The sequence below is a fragment of the Amia ocellicauda genome, chromosome 13 (assembly GCF_036373705.1).
Source record: "Amia ocellicauda isolate fAmiCal2 chromosome 13, fAmiCal2.hap1, whole genome shotgun sequence".
Taxonomy (NCBI): Eukaryota; Metazoa; Chordata; class Actinopteri; order Amiiformes; family Amiidae; genus Amia; species Amia ocellicauda.
The window spans coordinates 35,326,089-35,344,419 of NC_089862.1; the positions used below are offsets into that span (position 1 = coordinate 35,326,089).

General features: G+C 41.0%; 1 protein-coding gene across 1 annotated transcript; it reads left to right on the top strand.

The window, feature by feature from the left end:
* Positions 1 to 440: 440 nt before the first annotated feature.
* slc39a8 (solute carrier family 39 member 8) lies at positions 441 to 17,792 on the top strand. Its single transcript, XM_066720747.1, has 8 exons — positions 441 to 1,400; positions 3,323 to 3,500; positions 9,364 to 9,533; positions 9,753 to 9,875; positions 11,064 to 11,237; positions 13,424 to 13,631; positions 14,596 to 14,780; positions 15,808 to 17,792. The coding sequence occupies exons 1-8, from the start codon at positions 1,155 to 1,157 to the stop codon at positions 15,955 to 15,957; spliced, it is 1,434 nt and encodes a 477-aa protein (XP_066576844.1). The 5' UTR covers positions 441 to 1,154; the 3' UTR covers positions 15,958 to 17,792.
* The last annotated feature ends 539 nt before the right edge of the window (positions 17,793 to 18,331 follow it).

Below are 18,331 nucleotides of genomic sequence, written 5' to 3' on the forward strand. Positions count from 1 at the left end.
AGATGCACCGATAATCGTTCTATAATAAAATAAATAAATAATTAATAATAATAATAATAATAATAATAATAATAATTACTTCAAAGTGTCATGACTACAAGCCACACATGTGAAGACTGTGAAGGGGTCTGAATACTTTTGCAAGAAGTAGAGAAATGTACTTTTTGGAAAAGCCCAGGTGTTTCCACATTGGGGGTGCCGTTAGACTGGGCTGTGTATATATATATATATATATTCTTGCATATGTTGCAGTACACACTGTTTTTGATTCAGACTGTGTTAAGCCCCCTATCCCTGCCGCGGGTAATGCAGGCGCAACTGCGCATGACTTCTTCGAGAGCAGCAATGCGGACTGAAATGTTTTGAGGCTGGTTGCGCTTTTACAGCTCAGAGCAGCACCAACCCGGTGCGCCTGCGTGGTCTTCCTCTGGGCTGTTCCTCGGGGGCGCAAACGAGACGAGCAGACGAGGGCTTTGAAAGTCAAGTTTTTCTTGTTTCTGCTTTTTTGGTTAACTTTTCGAATAAAACTGTTACTCGGTGCTTTTTGAAGGTATGCCAGCAACCCTGTGTGGGGACATTGCCAATCTCCTGGCACCTTCAGGTCCATTCAAGACATGATGCGAAACTCATTCATTGCAGCCTGTGTGGATACGCTCTGTTCACGTCCATTGGTTCTGTGCCAGAGGTGACTATTGTCTAGTGTGTATTGTACGCACTAAGGTATACGACTCCACACAGCCTTAATAAGAGATGGATATGTTAAGCGTACGACAAGGTTCATTCATTTTGTGTAAATGAAACTCAGCTCATTGTGGGTGTTAGAGTTAAAGGACTAGTGCAAGTATTGCTTTTTGCAGTAGCTGTGCAAATAAGCGACTGGTAGCCGCAGGACTCGACAGTGATTTAAAAGTGTGAACCCAGTAACGGTGCTCAGTGTGTTTTGGACGAATCACACAAAGACCCCATTGAGAGGCACGACTTCCATCCATTGGTCAGGACAGAGCTGAAGGTTTGTCCTGCAGGGGCTGATCTTTGACCTGGTGCAGCGCTGTTTGTGCAGGGGTTACTGGTGCGCCACACAGAGCAGCGCAGCCAGTGTGCGTGTGGGTGCCCTGTCTACCGCCTGCCCGCTCTACAGCCGCACAGCAGTCAGTATGAGTGTGCGGCGCATTCAGCGCAGCTGCGGGTTGATCCGCGCAGTTGTGCTGCTGGCGGCAGCAGTTCAGACTCTGAGAGCCACTGAGATGCATCCAAGTCACGGCTTTTTACAAGACATTTTCCAGGTCTACGGTGAAAATGGCACTTTGTGCATCGAGGACCTGCAGTCCTTATTGGAGACAGTTGGAGGCAAGAGAAACCCAGACAACGTGGGAGTGCTGGACACATTTCATAACCTCCAGGTTTGTACACCCCCCGCACATCTGTTACATTATTGCTCCGTTATAATGATACAGATTATATAACATGTTATTAATATTAACACATGATATTACATATTTTCAGCCATCTTCCTGTTTTGCATTAGTTTGAAAAAACTCAATAGTTGACTTTTATGTGTCCACAAGAAGCAGAAGGATCAGGAATCATTCAAAAAATCAATATTTCACATTTTCCTGTGCTAGCTGACTATACACTCAATGCAGCACAAACATGTATCATTAACGAAATTAAAGAGTGTTTTGAATGGAATCGACCTGATATTGAATCCTTGCACTCATTTAGTTAATTTACTGTGTTTTTGTTACTTATCTTTCACATGTTTAGCAAGATTGCGTTAGATAACATCGTTAATGTAAATCACTATACATCACCGGTTACCGTGATATTTGGATATTAATACTGTTCCTCCCCGGTTTATTAATCTAGCAACTTGTATATGTTTTAATGACCTCACGCATGTCAGTTTCCTAATCTGTTTTATATCTATAGTCATTTAATGGGATTGACTGTAAAAAGGGATTTAAGTTTATCAGCTGTGTACATAATGTATACAATTACATAAATATATAATCTCTTATGAATTATCTGTCCAATTGTTATCATAAGGCAATAACATATGGTAGTGTAGGTCGACACAGGAAACATGGCAACACATTATTAAAGCCCGTTTCCTGGCCGTGCTTGGTGCCCCTAATTTATATAAATGTATATAATTTATATAACTTGTAGACAGTGCAACAAAAATGAAATCAACACGTCCAAAACAAAGGCAGAGGCTAGTGAGTGCCTGTATAACACTATATTATACTGTACTGTAAAAAATAACCATGTACGTATCTATATAATACATTTAGTTGATTCATATATTCAACATTAATCACAGTATTTTGCATACAGTGGCTACATATGTATGGTGTAATCTTATGAACCTAAGGAGATAAGGTTTTTATTTCAAATTAAAAGTTATTAAAATTAATGGTTAATAATATATATCATGGCACTTAAATATACTTAGCTAGTGTATGTGTGTCCATATCAGTACCACCTCTAGTGTAGCTAGCTTCTGTTTGTCATTTGACAATACTCAGTACTGAAAAGATATACCAGAGGGAAAAAAAAAAGACTTGATTACATCCTCATCGTAATGAGTTAGTCATTTACGTACACCATTATGTCTTAAACTTAATGCACTCATCCTTTCTGAGTGTAGTCATACATATCACCTGAAGTACTCATGCCTTGCAACAGCCTCCTGCTATTCAGTGAAGCTGTGTACATATTACATGTAGTAGTAGATGGTCTACAATACCCCAAGTACTAGATCTTTGAGAATGAACAGGGGAACTCATGCAGGACACGATGTAGTCACGTATACCACTTTAATGAATAACCTGTGGAAATCATTGTAAAGAATGAATACCTGGGGTGATGCAGTGCAAGTATACCGTTTAATTGAATGACGTGGGGTACTCATAAAGAACAAGTAGCCTACCTGGAGTAATATAGTCACATATACAGCTTTATCGTATGACCTGGGGTACTCATACAGCACACGTACTTGTTGTAATGTAGTCACATGCCCCTTTAATGGATAACCTGGGGTAATCGTAAAGAATGAGTGGAGTGATGTAGTGCAAGTATACCGTTTTATTGAATGATGTGGTGTAAATGTAAAGACCGATCACAGAATATGCTGATATTAAGCACATGGATTTGTGAGTCACTTGACTCCTGTATGAAATACGATGCGATTCTGTAAGCATTTAGTGCCTGTGAAGACTTCTGTTCCCTAATGATTTGCTGAATAAGAATATGAAACTAGACAGGACCTTATCTGTGAACAAATCTTATTTATCTTACATTTTCTTAAATTTTCTTCCAGTGCTTGTCTGGCAAAGAAATATTATCTCTGCATGGGCTGACCAACGAGAGCCGTCTGACAGAAGTGGACTTCCAAAATATCTGTCCTGCGATCCTACAGCAAGCCGTCCTGCAGCCCTGCCCGATAAAAACCCCGGAGTCGAACCTCGTCAATACACTCAAACCCGTGCCTTACCAAGGTGAGCCGTCAGTTTCGTGTTACTGTTTTACTGTTGCACACTTGTCCCAGTGTCCCTTGTCAAGCATGGCCTGGAGTTGGGGAAATATAAACAGATCCCAGTATGAAGTAACACTGAGGACATTGTGTGGCTCTAGCTTTCGAGTGAAAACCTTCACAAAACTGCATGTGAAATATATTCTTTTTAGTTGAATTTACAAAATGGAACATCATAGAAAAAAGTTTTGTGCATAGCTGGTCAAAGGTCCTGTGTAACTGATCTGAACTGAATGTATTTTGTATTAATGTGTAAAAATCTGTGTAACATGCTGCTGTTCCATATTCCCTTTGACCTCCTGAAATGATTTAACATGCTGCAGAGCCACAGTCTCTATCTGTGCGAAGCCTTTCTGTTGAATTCATCTCAGAAATCTAATGAGACCTTCTGCCTGAAGTCAGAAAAATGTCTTGTCTGTAAAGGACGCCGGGACAGGAATCTGTTTCAGACACAATCATTTGCCCCCTCATTTTATTATGAGGAAGTTGACTGCATTTATTCAAATATGCTTGTTTGATCTAATTTTTAAGTCAGGGGATTTACCAAAACTCACAAAACATTGGTGTCTGCAGGGTAGTAATTGTATAAAACGTAACCTACAGTAAAGCCAGTTTATTGGCTCAAAACCACATTTTTTAAAAGTGCTAAATTGAAGCAATTCAGTACTTTCATTTGGAAACACCACTGTCACCCTGATGAAAATCTGCTGTGAAATCCATATTCTCCGCAGTGCACTTGAATGCTTTTACCTCAAAGCAACATGACGTTTGCAGCAGCAACGCATTACACCAATGCACATGATTCCACCTGCTTCAGGACTAATCTCTCTTCACGGGTCAATAATAAGGAACAAGGGAATTACAAAAGTAGTGCAGGGAGACAGGCCTGTAGGTAATAGACTTAAGCCTCTTTCACATTTGCATCCTGAAACCGGGCTGAACCTACCCAGGCTACGACACAGTGCGAAGCGGGTTGGATACTGTATGTGCTTTCAAAGTACAATTTCAATAAACGTGATACAGCTACGGTCACTGATGGAAGTACGGAGGGCACAGTACCTTTCATCTCACTCTGTCCAGGTGCTATCTGGCCTACCTCCTGATGTGGGTTGCTCTACACCTAGGTCAACCAACTTTGCACCCGTGTCCGTGCTTTCACACTAAAGACAATCAGACAATCTAAAATGTGGGTCAGAACCTGAAATCGCGTGCTAGCGTGAGGGTCTCTAGACTGTGCCTTGAGAAACAACCCCTTGCAAAATGTCAAGTTCGTAGTTAGTGGCCAGGGAGCAAGGCACTGTGACTTGAGAAAGCTTTCTTAGTACCAGCAGCGAGCACAGCATTGCGATTGTGATCGTAAGGGATTGGTCAATTTCACAAGGGTCTGTACTTCTATTGACTTCTATTCTATTCTATAAAGTACTGCTATTGAAACTCAAGCAGCTGCCAAGACTTCCAACACAGAAATCAAAAAAGGAATTCAATTTCTGCACTCAAAAAACAGCCACACCGGAACACTATTAGGTCTGTTCTGTCACAAAAAGAGCACGAGAGAGACCTAGTTTTTAGTTTTTAGTTTTTTGTGCAGACATGCAATTCATTAGGTATTTTATTTACTGCATGACTTTGGTGCTTCCCTGCACCACTCTGTGACTTCAGTTCACCTTTTCATCCAAAAGCCGAAAACCAATTTGCTGCTGATGGATGATGAACGTGAGCCGTTTCACAACCAGAGCTCAAATCTCAGAGCTGGATCAATGCAGTTGATTATATTTTGAAGGAGGACAAACATACTTCATCCTTAACCCGAAGCCCCAGGTAACTTCTTGACCTTCAACAGAGGACAGAGGCTGTATAGTCAAGAGTCACAGCATGGTCTTTATGACCTTGTATATAACATTACATCATCTGTGCAATCTGTAGCGTGTCAGTGCATGCTCTCATTTTGAATTTGGTTCATGGTCCATAGAGTATGTATTGATTTTAAAAATATACCTCTTCCATTCTTCTTATAATAAACCATAGTTTACTTTTTGGATCATTCTAAAAGAGGTAGTACATCAGATTAGGAGTTGCCAATGATGCCACACATCACAGACTGTCCTTCTGAAAGCTAGCAGAGCAAATCGCCACCAGTCTGAGCTTCTTCTGTTATAATTTGTTACAGTTTCTGCAGACCACAGATACAGTATGACTTTCGAAAGACATGTAACAATTTGACAACTTCAGAATAACTGAACAGTCACGTATTTATGAATTAGGCTTTTGTTTTAGTAGTTATACGCTGCAGAAACTCCTTTATAATATTTTTTTATATTATGATAAGTCAACAATAATGTTATCACTGTGTAGAGCTGGCCAAAGCGGATTCATCTGACTGTGTGAGTTTCTATCTTGTTTTCAAATACTCTGTCCCTTACAAAGGGCACTATAAGAAATACCAAAAAAAATTGAATTGAATCCAAGACCTTTTCCAATCAGACTGCATGATTACCTGTCAGGTGATATGGGCTCATGACAAATAAACTGCATCTGACCCCTGTACTAGGAAAATTCTAGTCTTACTCAGTGCAACAGTTGTCACAAAATGTTAAAAGAGCAAATGCAGATTAACCATTGATATTGTATTATGATTATTATTCCTATATTCCCATCTATTTAGGATGTTTAGAAGGGGCATCTGTATCTATGGTACATTTTACCTGTGGGATTGTCTGGAGGTTAGTGTCAGTGATGTATTCTCGCTCCCCAGTCCAGACACGTACATTTGAATTTGTATAAATCATTGCAATCTGAGCTCTTGAACATGAAAAAGTGCATTGTGGAAATATAATTGTAATTTCTCTAAGGCAGCTGATAGATCATAATAAGAGCTTTAAAATGTCTACAATCTGCATGAAACTATTCAAAGTCCATGGAAAATGGACTACTTCAGTTTCTGTTTGTGTGTGTGTGTGTAGGGGGGAGGGGGGGAGTTGTTGGTTGAATGGGAGTGTCTGTCAGTTTGTGCAATTAATACAGGTAATCATTGTCCACCATTCAGAAATATAATCTGGCAGTTTCCCCATAAATCATATTAAGTTTTCTTTTATTATTCACTTAATGGTCTCTGGACCACAGTGGAACACTTGGGGACAAACTTTTCTCAGTCTCTGGTTTACAGAGGTTTATTCGTCTGCACCAGATTGAATCAACCTCATTCTGAGCTGCCACTCAAGACTAGATTAACTAAGCAAGGTGGTACTGACCATGTCATTATCAAACGGGCCAGTCTGTTTTAATATGTAATTATAGACCATGTGCAAAGGAAGTGGACAATAGACAAGGTTTTCTCCACATGCTCTCAAGTAGGAAGTGAGTTCAGAAATATATTATACAGACAGGTGACAAATTAAAGGAAAAAACAATATAAAGCGTCTCAGTGAGGTGTTGGGCACCACGAGCCCCAGAGCAGCTTCAATGCTCTTGGCACAGATTCTACGAGTCTCTGGACTCTACTGGAGGGATGAACACCATTCTTCCAAAAGATATTTTGGGGTTTTGATGATGGTGGTGGAGAGCGCTGTCTAACACGTCGGTCCAGAATCTCCCATAGGTGTTCAATTGGGTTGAGATCTGGTGACTGTGAAGGCCAGAGCATATGAGTTGCATCATTTTCATACTCATCACACCATTCAGTGACCCTTGTGCCCTGTGGATGGGGCATTGTCATCCTGGAAGAGACACTCCCATCAGGAGAGAAATGTGTCACCATAGGATAAAGGAGATCACTCAGAATAACTTTGTCATGATTTGCAGTGACCTTCCCTCTAAGGGGACAATTGGACCCAAACCACGCCAGGAAAATGCCCCCCACAGCATAACAGAGCCTCCGGACCCCCTCACTGTAGGGGTGCAGCAGTCAGGCCTGTCCCGTTCTCTTGGTGTCCCACAAATGCACTCGCCCACTTTTCATGAATATGGTGAAGGAAGGATCTGACCAGATCACATTTATCCACATCTCTGTAGACCAGTGCCTCTGGTTTTTGCCCCACTGAACTCTCAGATGTGCATTTGTCTTTGTAATGAGGTGTTTCTGCACTGCAGCCCTACTATAATATCCCTCTCTGTAGTTCTCGAATGACTGTTCTTGCTGACACAGTCTGATCACGTCCTGCATTGACATTCTCAGTCACCTGGGAAAGAGTTGCTCTTCTGTTGTTCCTTACATATGGCAGTAATGCACGAGCATCACGGTCATCAAATGTGTGCTTTCCACCACAGTTTCCAACCCTATTTACTGCTGTCTTTCCCATAGATCTGAATGCAGATGTAACTTCAGTCACTGTTCCTATTGAAACACTAGCCAGTTGAGCATCTGTGTGACTGAAGCTCCTGCCATTCATGCTCCAATAATGACCCTCTTTCACAGTCACTTAGATCCTTTCCTCTTGCCATCTTGATCCAAAATCGAGGTCAGCTGGGCCTGCTCAGCATTTGTATACATGCCACAGAGCATGAGAGGATGTTAATTGCTTAATTGTGTCATGCAGTAGAGCTGTTTGGAGGCATCTGCATTCGTTATGTTCCTCCACTCATTTATTCAGCTTTTTCCTTAAATCTGTCATCCGTCTGTATGTGACTATTGTGTACTTGTTGTTATGCAGTAACTGCTTCAGAAACTGTACCTGCCTTAACATGGGTCAGATGTAGTCATCGCCATCGCACAACACTGAAACATTTTCAAGCACACTTGGAAGTTTTACAGTGCTTTAATGTTCTTCGATAGGTGTTATTTCAGGAAGGTGAAATGGCTAATGATCTGTTAGCAGCTATATGTTTATTGTTGGAGACTTTGTACGGTTTGTCCCTCCCAGGGAATTATAACTGAACATTGCTACAGTCGCTACAGTTTAATGAGTTCATTGCTGACATTTCAGTGCTGATATTTATTTAATGTCATACACAAGGTCACAGTAACAAACTGGAATGAAAATCCAAAAACAATTCATGTCTTTCAAGGGCTAATTTAAATACCCTTCCTGTCTGGAGGTATCCCAGGCATTATGCAGTGAAGACTGTAGAAAAAAATCTATATTTCATTTATCTATAGTTGATTTGATCAAAAACTGCATTTGTATCTTGCACAGACCTGCACAGAATGTCATCTTTCATATAAATGTACATGCAGGACAAGTTCACAGCTCCTAGCAGACTGATTTGGTATGTTGTGGAATTACAAAGTTGTTTTAGGAGTGTTCTGTTATTATATACTGATTAAATACAAAGCAGCAAGGTAGACCTTATCGTTTTAATTTAGTATACTGTCTTGATCTGACCTTTCACTAGAAATAATAATATATAAAAAAAAACACTGTAGCAGGTTTAAGTGGGAAATCGTCATTGAGAACTGAGGCAATATCAGGAAGAGCAAGTTATCAGTCATGAGTTATGAAGTTTCTGTCACTGGGATAAAAGTTCATTCATGCTGGTTGAATCTCCACTCAGTGCCTTCACTGCAGAGCTAAGGATGTGAATGCACTTTCCCCCAGTTTGTTACTCATTTAGTAAACAGGTCCAGTGTCTCTGCAGACATATATTTACCGCGTCAAAACAAATACGACTCCAGGGGCACAGCAACGTGATCCTGTCCAGGATCGTGGAGCTGCAGGCTCTTCTATCAGCCATCACCAGACCTGCTGCTTGGTAAAAACAGAAACGGGACCCACATGCGGTGCAGTGGGAGTTTGACTTCATCACCGTGCTTTGCTTGGATTGTGCATCTGCATCATAAATGGTCCGCTTTCAGATATTGACACGTCTTCCTTTTTTACTTTTTTCTCTCACAGTATGGGGATATGGAGTCTTGTCTGTAACCATTATCAACCTGGCCTCCCTTCTGGGTCTGATTCTGGTGCCGTTCACGAAGAAACCTTATTTCCCGAAGGTGCTGACATACTTCATTGGACTGGCCATAGGGACCCTGTACTCTAACGCAGTCCTGCAGCTCATTCCTGAGGTAAGAGTGGACCTCATAGTGCTGTTACTGTGGAAGACATTTAAACTGATGGGGGGGGAAAGGCATGACAGAAAATATTGTGTGTGTGTGTTAGTCAGGTGTCTTTCAAACGCTTAACTTCAAACCTGGTTGCAACTGGTACAGAGTTCTATTCAACGCATTAAAACCTTACATTATCCCATTTTAACACACTTCCTTCTGTTTTTCCCTCAACCAAAGGCCCTGGGTTTTGACCCTAAAAGAGATAATTATGTTCTCCAAGCCGTGGGAATATTTGGAGGATTCTATGTCCTTTTCTTCATGGAAAAAATATTAAAGATTGCACTAAAAACTGAACATCAGGTAAGGTCTTAACTTTCGTACACATGAATTTCCAATTAAAAGATATTGAAATGAGAAATTGTTCAAATGTATTGGAAAATAGTTTGCAGCTTGCTTTCTTTGGGCTATGTCACCAGGTGATAGGAAAGTGCCATAAAACTGTGAATGAGATTTGTAACGGAAGAACTTCATTTGCACTGACAGCCTCATAGGAAACAGAACAAGGAGACCAAGAGTCTTGGGCGGAGTCTTAGAGTCCCATAGTGTCTTCTGTGTTGAGGACCACTAAAAAGCTCTTGCCTTCTAAACTGGACATTTCCATAATCATGTCAGCCGTGCTGGGGTCTGTTTACCACAATCATTTCAGCAGAAGACTTCAGCAGACAAGGTGCTATAAAAAGGAAGTGAAGGAAAGAAATGAGATTTACAGCTCAGTACCTTTCCGGTTATTGTAATTGAAAGCAAGTCATTTACAGATTTTTATGTCTATATTACCACCACCTGGTTTCTTAAAATAATCTATCATGGGAATCCTGATGATTTATATGAAGAAACTCCCAGTATACTACAATTGAAGAGAAAACCAGTTTGACTCCACGCAAGTGACAGATTTGTATGGTTTCTGTGATTGCCGGTGTATGTGCTTCTCCTTAAAAAAGTTAAATAAAGGTCCTGGAAGTCACCAGGTAAACATCAGTGGCCCATCTGTTGGCATCCAACTGCTGATGTAAGCCAATCAAGTCTACGTGTTTTGCTCAATGATGATTCCTCATCTGGGAAGCCAAGAACAAAACACTACAAAAAAACGCTAACTGTGCAACTCCCTTATCCTCCACCTTAAACCGACTGACCCTTTCAGAGAGCGCTGTGCATTTAGGGGATCTTAAAACAGAATCTTATCAGTAGAGTTAAATAATAAAAGTTCACTGGCCTGGCATCATGTTCCATACATTAATGATTACTTTGATCAAGTTGTCTTTTTAAGCACAACTGCTTGCATTGAACAATGTTAAAGATGTCTGTGTTTTTCTATGACAGGGTCCCCATTTCATTATGATGCCTAATATACTACTCCAAATACAACGAAATCCAGCCTTTTCCTCCATTCCTCCAGAATTTGTTGTCATGGCTTAGTCCCTGTCCTTTACATCAAAGCTGTAACACATCTGCTGTGAAGGTTCATCTGCTCTTTGCTTGGTCTTCACCCAGCACAGCCACAGTCACTTCACCACACCAGAGGACGAGGAATGCCACCAGGAAGCAGAGAAAGGCGGAGCAAGTCCTGCTGCCAACGGGGAGCTGAGCCACAACACCCAGGTGATCACGGTCACCAGCTTCGGCTCCAGCAACGAGGTGAACATCGTGCCCGTGGACCACGAAGAGGTAGTTAACCTCCTCGTCTCTTCACAGTCCCGACAAGGGTTTTATTAATTCTCCATCTTTCAGTCCTTCTGACTTAGCTGAAGGCTGGGCCCCCGAGCCCCGAGGTGTCCATGGAGTTGAGGACAGATGGGGAACTTCACCCAAATACATTACAAACATGTTGTGTTTTACGTTTACTTAAACGGTACAAGTTGCAAACACTGTGTACTTTCCAGGGCCCGTTATTGCTGTTCTTATATTTTCAATTTTAAATCACCAGTAGTTGAGGAGAGAGAGACACCCTGCAGGCGTCCTCTGTCCTGTGCACATGATGAGGCATTGCAGAGAGTGCCAGAAGTATTGTCAACATCACCGATTAGTGTGGGTGAGAAATGTGACCTACCTCACATTTGAAGGAAAGTGTGTGCATGTGGCGATTTGGTCTTGGGGGAGGTATTCGGTGGTTTAAAGTAGTCTTGGTAGATTACGCTGCCTCCCTCTTGCCCACCACTCTCATAACTATATCATAGTGTGCAGGCAATCTTAGCTCCTTTTTCACTGGAGAAGCAAAGGTCTTACAGCTGGAAGAGACTGGCTTGTCTTCTGGCAGGGCTGACCAGAAGATATTGACCTCTTTGAGGGAAACACGTAGCCTGGGCTTCTGTGTAGAAATTCCCTGAATGGTTTTAAAGGTTATGGGTAGCTGGGTACTAATCTCTCTCTCAAAGTTCACGGGAAGCAATGCATCTAGTTAGATAACAAGTGTATAAACTAAGGATAATGGGAAAAAATAAGACTTGATTAATAATTTCTCAATTTTATAGGAGCCAAGTACTGAACTAAAAACAAAATATAATTTAAGATGGTCATATGCTACAAATGCTGTGCAGGAAAAAAATTAAGTTTAACCAAATTATGTCAATATACCACAATAAGACCATCATAATCTTATCTTACAAATGGCAAATAAAAAGTATAGGTGGAGTAAATCCTGTAATTACATCCTGTAACCAAAGTTGAACATTAATGTGGTGCATAAGCCTGTCTATGATCCTGTGATAGCATCGGCAGTATATCAGGATTAGTTCGAAGAACTGCTCTATTCTGAGGAGCAGAAACTTCTGGTCAATTTATCATTGGAAACAATTTAATTAGAGAAAGCACTGTTAATAGTTAACAGCATATTTGGGATCACATGCTATAGGCCGACCTTGGGGTCGATCAGAGTAACAGAACAAATAGAGGTGACCTTTTTTGCAGGTTAAAGACACAAAAAATATGTGTCATTTCGGTGGTTAAAAACGTTAAAGATATGCAGCACTTGCAAATGCTAGACTAAAGAGGTCTTTGCTTATTTCGTGACAGTATTGCCCCTCTCTTACTGTTTGAAGCCAGTGAGTGATTTGGGTTTTGTAGCCGGAACCAGGGCTCTGAAAGTCAATACCTGGAGGACTGCAGTGGCTTCTAGATTTTGCTCCAGCTGTACCAGATCCCAGGGACTGGCCTGATTAGCCTATTTACTTGATCAATTGATTACTTCTCAGAACTGAATTCAATAGATTGGGCAAGCATTCATTCTCATGGCAAAAGAGATCGTAATGTGCATTAAATTGTGAAAATTATCTTTCTTGTGGGCTGCGTTAGATTTGGCACACCACACATTATTTGTCCTCTCTCTGCATTGATATAATCGCCAATCTCTCCAGCTATGAAAGGACCGCATTTACAACATTGCATTCCAGCCCATTACCTGACAGGCAATATAGTCAGTATAATACAGCTGGACAGGGTTCACAAAATGCAACATGGTCACGGTGCGATGCCTCTGTACGACATTCTGCTGAATCGTAACGATGTGCAGATAAAACGGCCTCATTCCTCCTGGTATCCTATCTGTAGTTTCGGTTGATAACCCGAGATGGAAACACGGTAATTAAACCATTAATGTCAGGGCTGAAGGAAATAGGCATTGATATGACCGCGTCTAAAGGGTCATTTCAGATAACTTCAGAAATCGCATGGCTTAGGAACATGGTTCAGACAGGGCAATGTGAGAACGTGTTCTTCGTGTTTTCACAGCGTAACGAAGATGTGTGGAACGTGTGTTTGAAGATCACAAGAACAGGGCACCTGCTAATAAATAAATGATGAAAGTATAACCTAGAAATGAGGTATCCTGTAATGTGGGGTATAACTTGTTTGTCCAGGATGTTCAGCTGTCCAGGGGATACTGTCGCTGGCTGCGGGGCCCCGGGATCGCCAACATTAAAACGGTGGCCTGGATGATTACCCTGAGCGATGCCGTCCACAACTTCATCGACGGCCTGGCCATCGGGGCATCCTTCACCGTGTCCATGTACAACGGGGTGAGCACGTCCATCGCCATCGTGTGCGAGGAGTTCCCCCACGAGCTGGGTAAGAGCCCGTCGTCAGTACCGCATGTTAAACCACAACACTGACCCAGCTGCTACCCGCAAACTACACAAACTAATGTGACAGTGGACACATTTATGAGGAGGATAAAGAAGCATCTGATAAGAAAGGGAGCTGCCCCAACTCAGTACATCTGATGTCATTTTAGCGGGTGGGTTGAAGGTTTGATTTAATCCCAGCCCAAGTAATCGCATCAATCACAATGCAGGGATGCATCTTCAGTCAGGAAGTAACTGGGGGGAGGGACTTCCGGCATGGCTGCCCCTGTGTACCAATGTATGCAGAGGAGGTGGTCTAATCTTAAAAGTCATTATTGATATCCTCATATTCCCCTAAGCGGGGGCAAAACGTCATGGCCTTATAACATGGCCCAAGGATTAAGTACCATGTGTTGTTCTTTACATTTTTAAAAGGGTTTTACTGTGATTTTACCATGGTGTTCTGTAGCAAACATTATGGTATATAATGTTTTTTCCTATAGTGGAGTGTAGTAAAGTACAGTGAGGGCCTGTTGAACACGTGAAACCTCTGTAACACCACAGTAAAATCAGTTTGGATTTGTGATATCCTAAAACGATCGTGGATGTTCATCTTACTCTTCAACGTGTCCTGCTCTCAGTGACCCACTCCTCAGCTAGAGATGCACATCCAGACCATCAGACGTGCAGAAGTGAATATAAAGTAGTAATCAGACATGTCCACCAATGTGGAACCACTTTCTAAAGACAATGATTGTTGGACAATTTTTGGAATTGTTGAATTCATACTCATTATGTTTTTATTTTCCCTTTTCTTATAACGGTTCGCTTAGGAGTTTTGGAAGCCCAATAACTTCGGGGTCCCTTTGACTTAAGAAAAGCCGTCATTGTACTGATACTTTGGTGGTCTATACACATGTGCTGATGCACTGTATTGAATGCTTGGTTTCTTTTTTATTTTGGTCTAGGAGATTTTGTCATCCTGTTGAATGCAGGCATGAGTATCCCACAAGCGATGTTCTTCAATCTCTTATCTGCCTGCTCCTGTTACATCGGTCTTGTACTGGGTATCATTGTGGGCAGCAACTTCTCTCCCAACATCATCTTTGCCTTCGCTGGAGGGATGTTCCTGTATATAGCTTTGGCAGACATGGTGAGTGACACCTCTATGGCTTCATGTTCCTTTCAATTCCTCAGTGAACGGTGTGGGGAATCATACAAGTATGAGTTAGCTCACCTGAAATCATAGCCTCTCTCTCCATCTTCCACAGCCAGTGCTCTAATGGTCTACTGTGGTTTATCGTGGTATGTATGTTCTTGCATATTTGGCATTCTGATCAGAATGGACTGGCAAGGGAAGCACAGCGTCAAAGAAAGGGCCAAACTAGATGAATCTAGGTGTGTTTGTCTAGAATTCAAATACAGCCATGTGACCCAGGTGAAAAGATGCTGCTGGCTGCCCTGGAGCTCAGGTGGGCCAAGCCTCTGCTTTTATTTGCATATAACTGGCATTGTTCGACTGTACTGTGAAGCGAATGTTCAGGTTTCGCTGCAGAAACAGTGTATTTTTGTGTTCATTTGTTTCATTGTTCTGTTTTTTTTTTCGTTCTGCCACTGTGTTGGTCAGTGATTTGCAGGCCGGGGATTGTTTCACGGAAATGCTTAGTATTTGCTTTTTACATTATTATTATGGTTTTCTTGTGAAACATAGGCTTTGCTGGGCTGTTTGCTCAATGCAGGTTTTAGGTTATAAACTGGCAAAACTATCCCACAGATTTCCTTTGGAATCGGTCATCAGACACTACTGGAAGGATCCAAATACGTCATCAGCTTCTCCATGATGCCAATGCAGGGCACTAAAGCATTCTGGTCTTGATTTTGTTTAAGCAGGTTTGAACAAACATCAGCTGGTAGATGTAGCTTTTGTGAAACATGGCACACTGTTGCCTGTCTACCACTTAAAAAGAACAGCAATTTTATATTATCTCACTTATTTGGAAGGTAATATTTCCTCTCTGTATAAATATAGGAAGTGACAATGATCTGGAGCTACTATTTAGTTATTTATTTTGCAATCAAAATGCACTTTTCAGGGAAACCTCACTACCTGTCCACACGGTCACAAGCAGAACCAAAAGGATTGATTTCGCCTCACCTGGGTTCTTCTCTTGTCCTTTCAGTTCCCGGAGATGAACGACATCCTGAAACCTGAAGAAAGAACCACTAAGAACAATGTGGTGTTTTTCATCATTCAGAACGCTGGCTTATTAACCGGCTTCGCCATCATCCTGCTCATCACCATGTTTGCGGGGCAAATAAACTTCGGATAGAGCGCTGCGCCGCTGTCTAAAATCACAGGCTCTTAAACTGGGGAAGACGGGGAGAAGCAAAAATGATTCTGCTTGACAGTCACTGGTGCCAACTACTGTACTACTGCGAGGGGACGGGTGTTGTAGTTTTCACACCACCTGCCGTATTTGCTTGGAGGTGACGAGCCATCACCAGAAATGTGATTTTTAGATCTCTTAAAGGAGTTATTTATCGATGCCTCACTATTATTAGCTAGTATAGTTCACAGATAATTCTTACTCAGCTATCTCTAACTTTACACATGTACTGTATTTAATTCAAGCTGCTCTCCAGGGAAAGCCGTGGCAGTTTACTCCGCTCTCTGTGCTGGAATCCTGTGACACTTAGAAGTGCAAACATGGCCGCCTCGATCCGATCAATGTGCAATAGGTAGTACCAGGGTGCCTCCTTTGAGATAATACAAAAAATACAGGACACCAGCGTGGGGGGTTACTGACAAATTGTTGACTGGTGGGGGGGCTAAAGTCGTACACTGATTGTAACAAATTTTTAAGAACATATAAAAACATTTCCAAAAAACGGACGGGGTCAAAGTACGTAAGAAATACAAGATAGTTTGGTCAAACTCTAGGTGCTACTGGTGTGCATACTTTTTAATCATACCTTTTTAAAGAATGTTATATGGGGACAAATGCATTTTAAAAATAACTTGTTCTGCCGCAAAAAATCACAAAGAAGCCTAATGCAAAATTAAAGCCTATTCATATGGCCAGAATGAGGCCTTATCACCAATTGATGCTGAGAAAACCATACACATGAGGCATGAACCAGTTTTGCAATGTTTTATAATCATTTCAATAGATTTGAACAGATTCCTTTCTGTTTTAATGGGATAATTCAGACAATGTGAATGTTTGTTGTTATAATATCTTGCTGATGATTACTGTGATCAAAACAAATGGTTTTCCATCATCATATGTATGCCTTTAAATATGTATGTACACTTTAAACTATAGCAATATAATTTTCAGGGTGTCACCACTAATGTGAGCTGAGATGTCAAGTGCAGTGTGAAGTTAAACTCCGTGAACCTGCTTTGACTTTTAATCCCAAAGAGCTGCAGGTCCAAAACTGTAAGACTCCAATGGTTATATTTTTTTAAATATGCATATACAAATAACATATCATAGGACAAAGTTATGGTAACCACTGAAGATTTGTACTGGTATTGGTGTGTTACATGCATGCAGAGTATGTGATGCTTCCTAATAACTCCTGTTAGTGTAAGTGGATTTAACAAATGTATGAAATGTACTGTTGAGCTTTTACAGTTGAAACTCAGGGTTCATTTTGTTACCAAATATGTTTTATGCACTGCAGTCGTGAAAGGCAATGGAGAACATGGCTGAATGAAATGCAATTTCATACAATATTAGTTTCCTACCTGAAATGCGAGTCCTGTTATTAACCTTCCTAAATGTCACCACAGTGATTTTTTTTATTTTAATGGAATGCCAGAACAATGATCTTTTTGTTTTTTAAAAATTCCAGAATGTTGGCCGAGGGCTTTTACTTCCACACAAACTTTCTCCTGCATTTTTGAGCAAGATTAATTTTCCTTGTGAGCATTTTTTTTTTTTTTTGAGACTTCCCGTTGTTTTCGCCCTTTCTGAGCCAAATCAGCTAAAGCCTCTTTCATCCAAAGGAGACTTTCAATCATCAAAACATATCAGATATTGTCGTAATGCAATCTCCTGTTATTTTGTTATTTTGTAAATTTAATGTTTTCAGTTTTCGTTAAGACTTATTTGCCAATTTTAACTATTGCAATTAAAACAGGAACAGCAGGACCCAGCACAGGACTCACATTAATCCACACTGCTCAGCAATTTGATTGTATATGGTTATATTATGCGTTTAGTGACCAGATTTCAGAGCCATAAGGGACACTGGGGTAGTATGCATTGATCAAATACTTTTTTCTTCTGGCAAATGGGTAGATTTCCTTTCAAAAGCGTATGGTTTTTAACAAATGTATTCGCTCTTCATATCTCCATCTGCGTCGATTTGTTGTCCAAGGTAGACTTCTTCAAGTATCCATTGCTCTACTTCAATATTCGTAGATCTAACTGTTGAACATGACTTTGCTCAGGTTTTACTCAGGTTGATTTTCAGTCAAGTTTTCTTGCTTGCATCTTTGTGTTCTTGAATGTGAAGCAGCAGATCAGAGAACAAAACATAAATGTGTGAAATCATTGAAAGAGGGAAAATATTAAAATGGCAATGGGCTGGGCACACTGCAAGAAGAACAGAGCAAAGATGGATGAAGGATGCTATGGAATTGATCCCAAAAGATGAAAAGTTACCTAGACCACACAGGAGATGGGAAGATGA

Coding starts and splice junctions, on each gene's coding strand:
- slc39a8 (XM_066720747.1), top strand. CDS start 1,155: ATGAGTGTGCGGCGCATTCAGCGCAGCTGCGGGTTGATCCGCGCAGTT. Junction 3,501..9,363: donor CAAACCCGTGCCTTACCAAG/GTGAGCCGTCAG, acceptor TTTCTCTCACAG/TATGGGGATATGGAGTCTTG. Junction 9,876..11,063: donor CACTAAAAACTGAACATCAG/GTAAGGTCTTAA, acceptor GTCTTCACCCAG/CACAGCCACAGTCACTTCAC.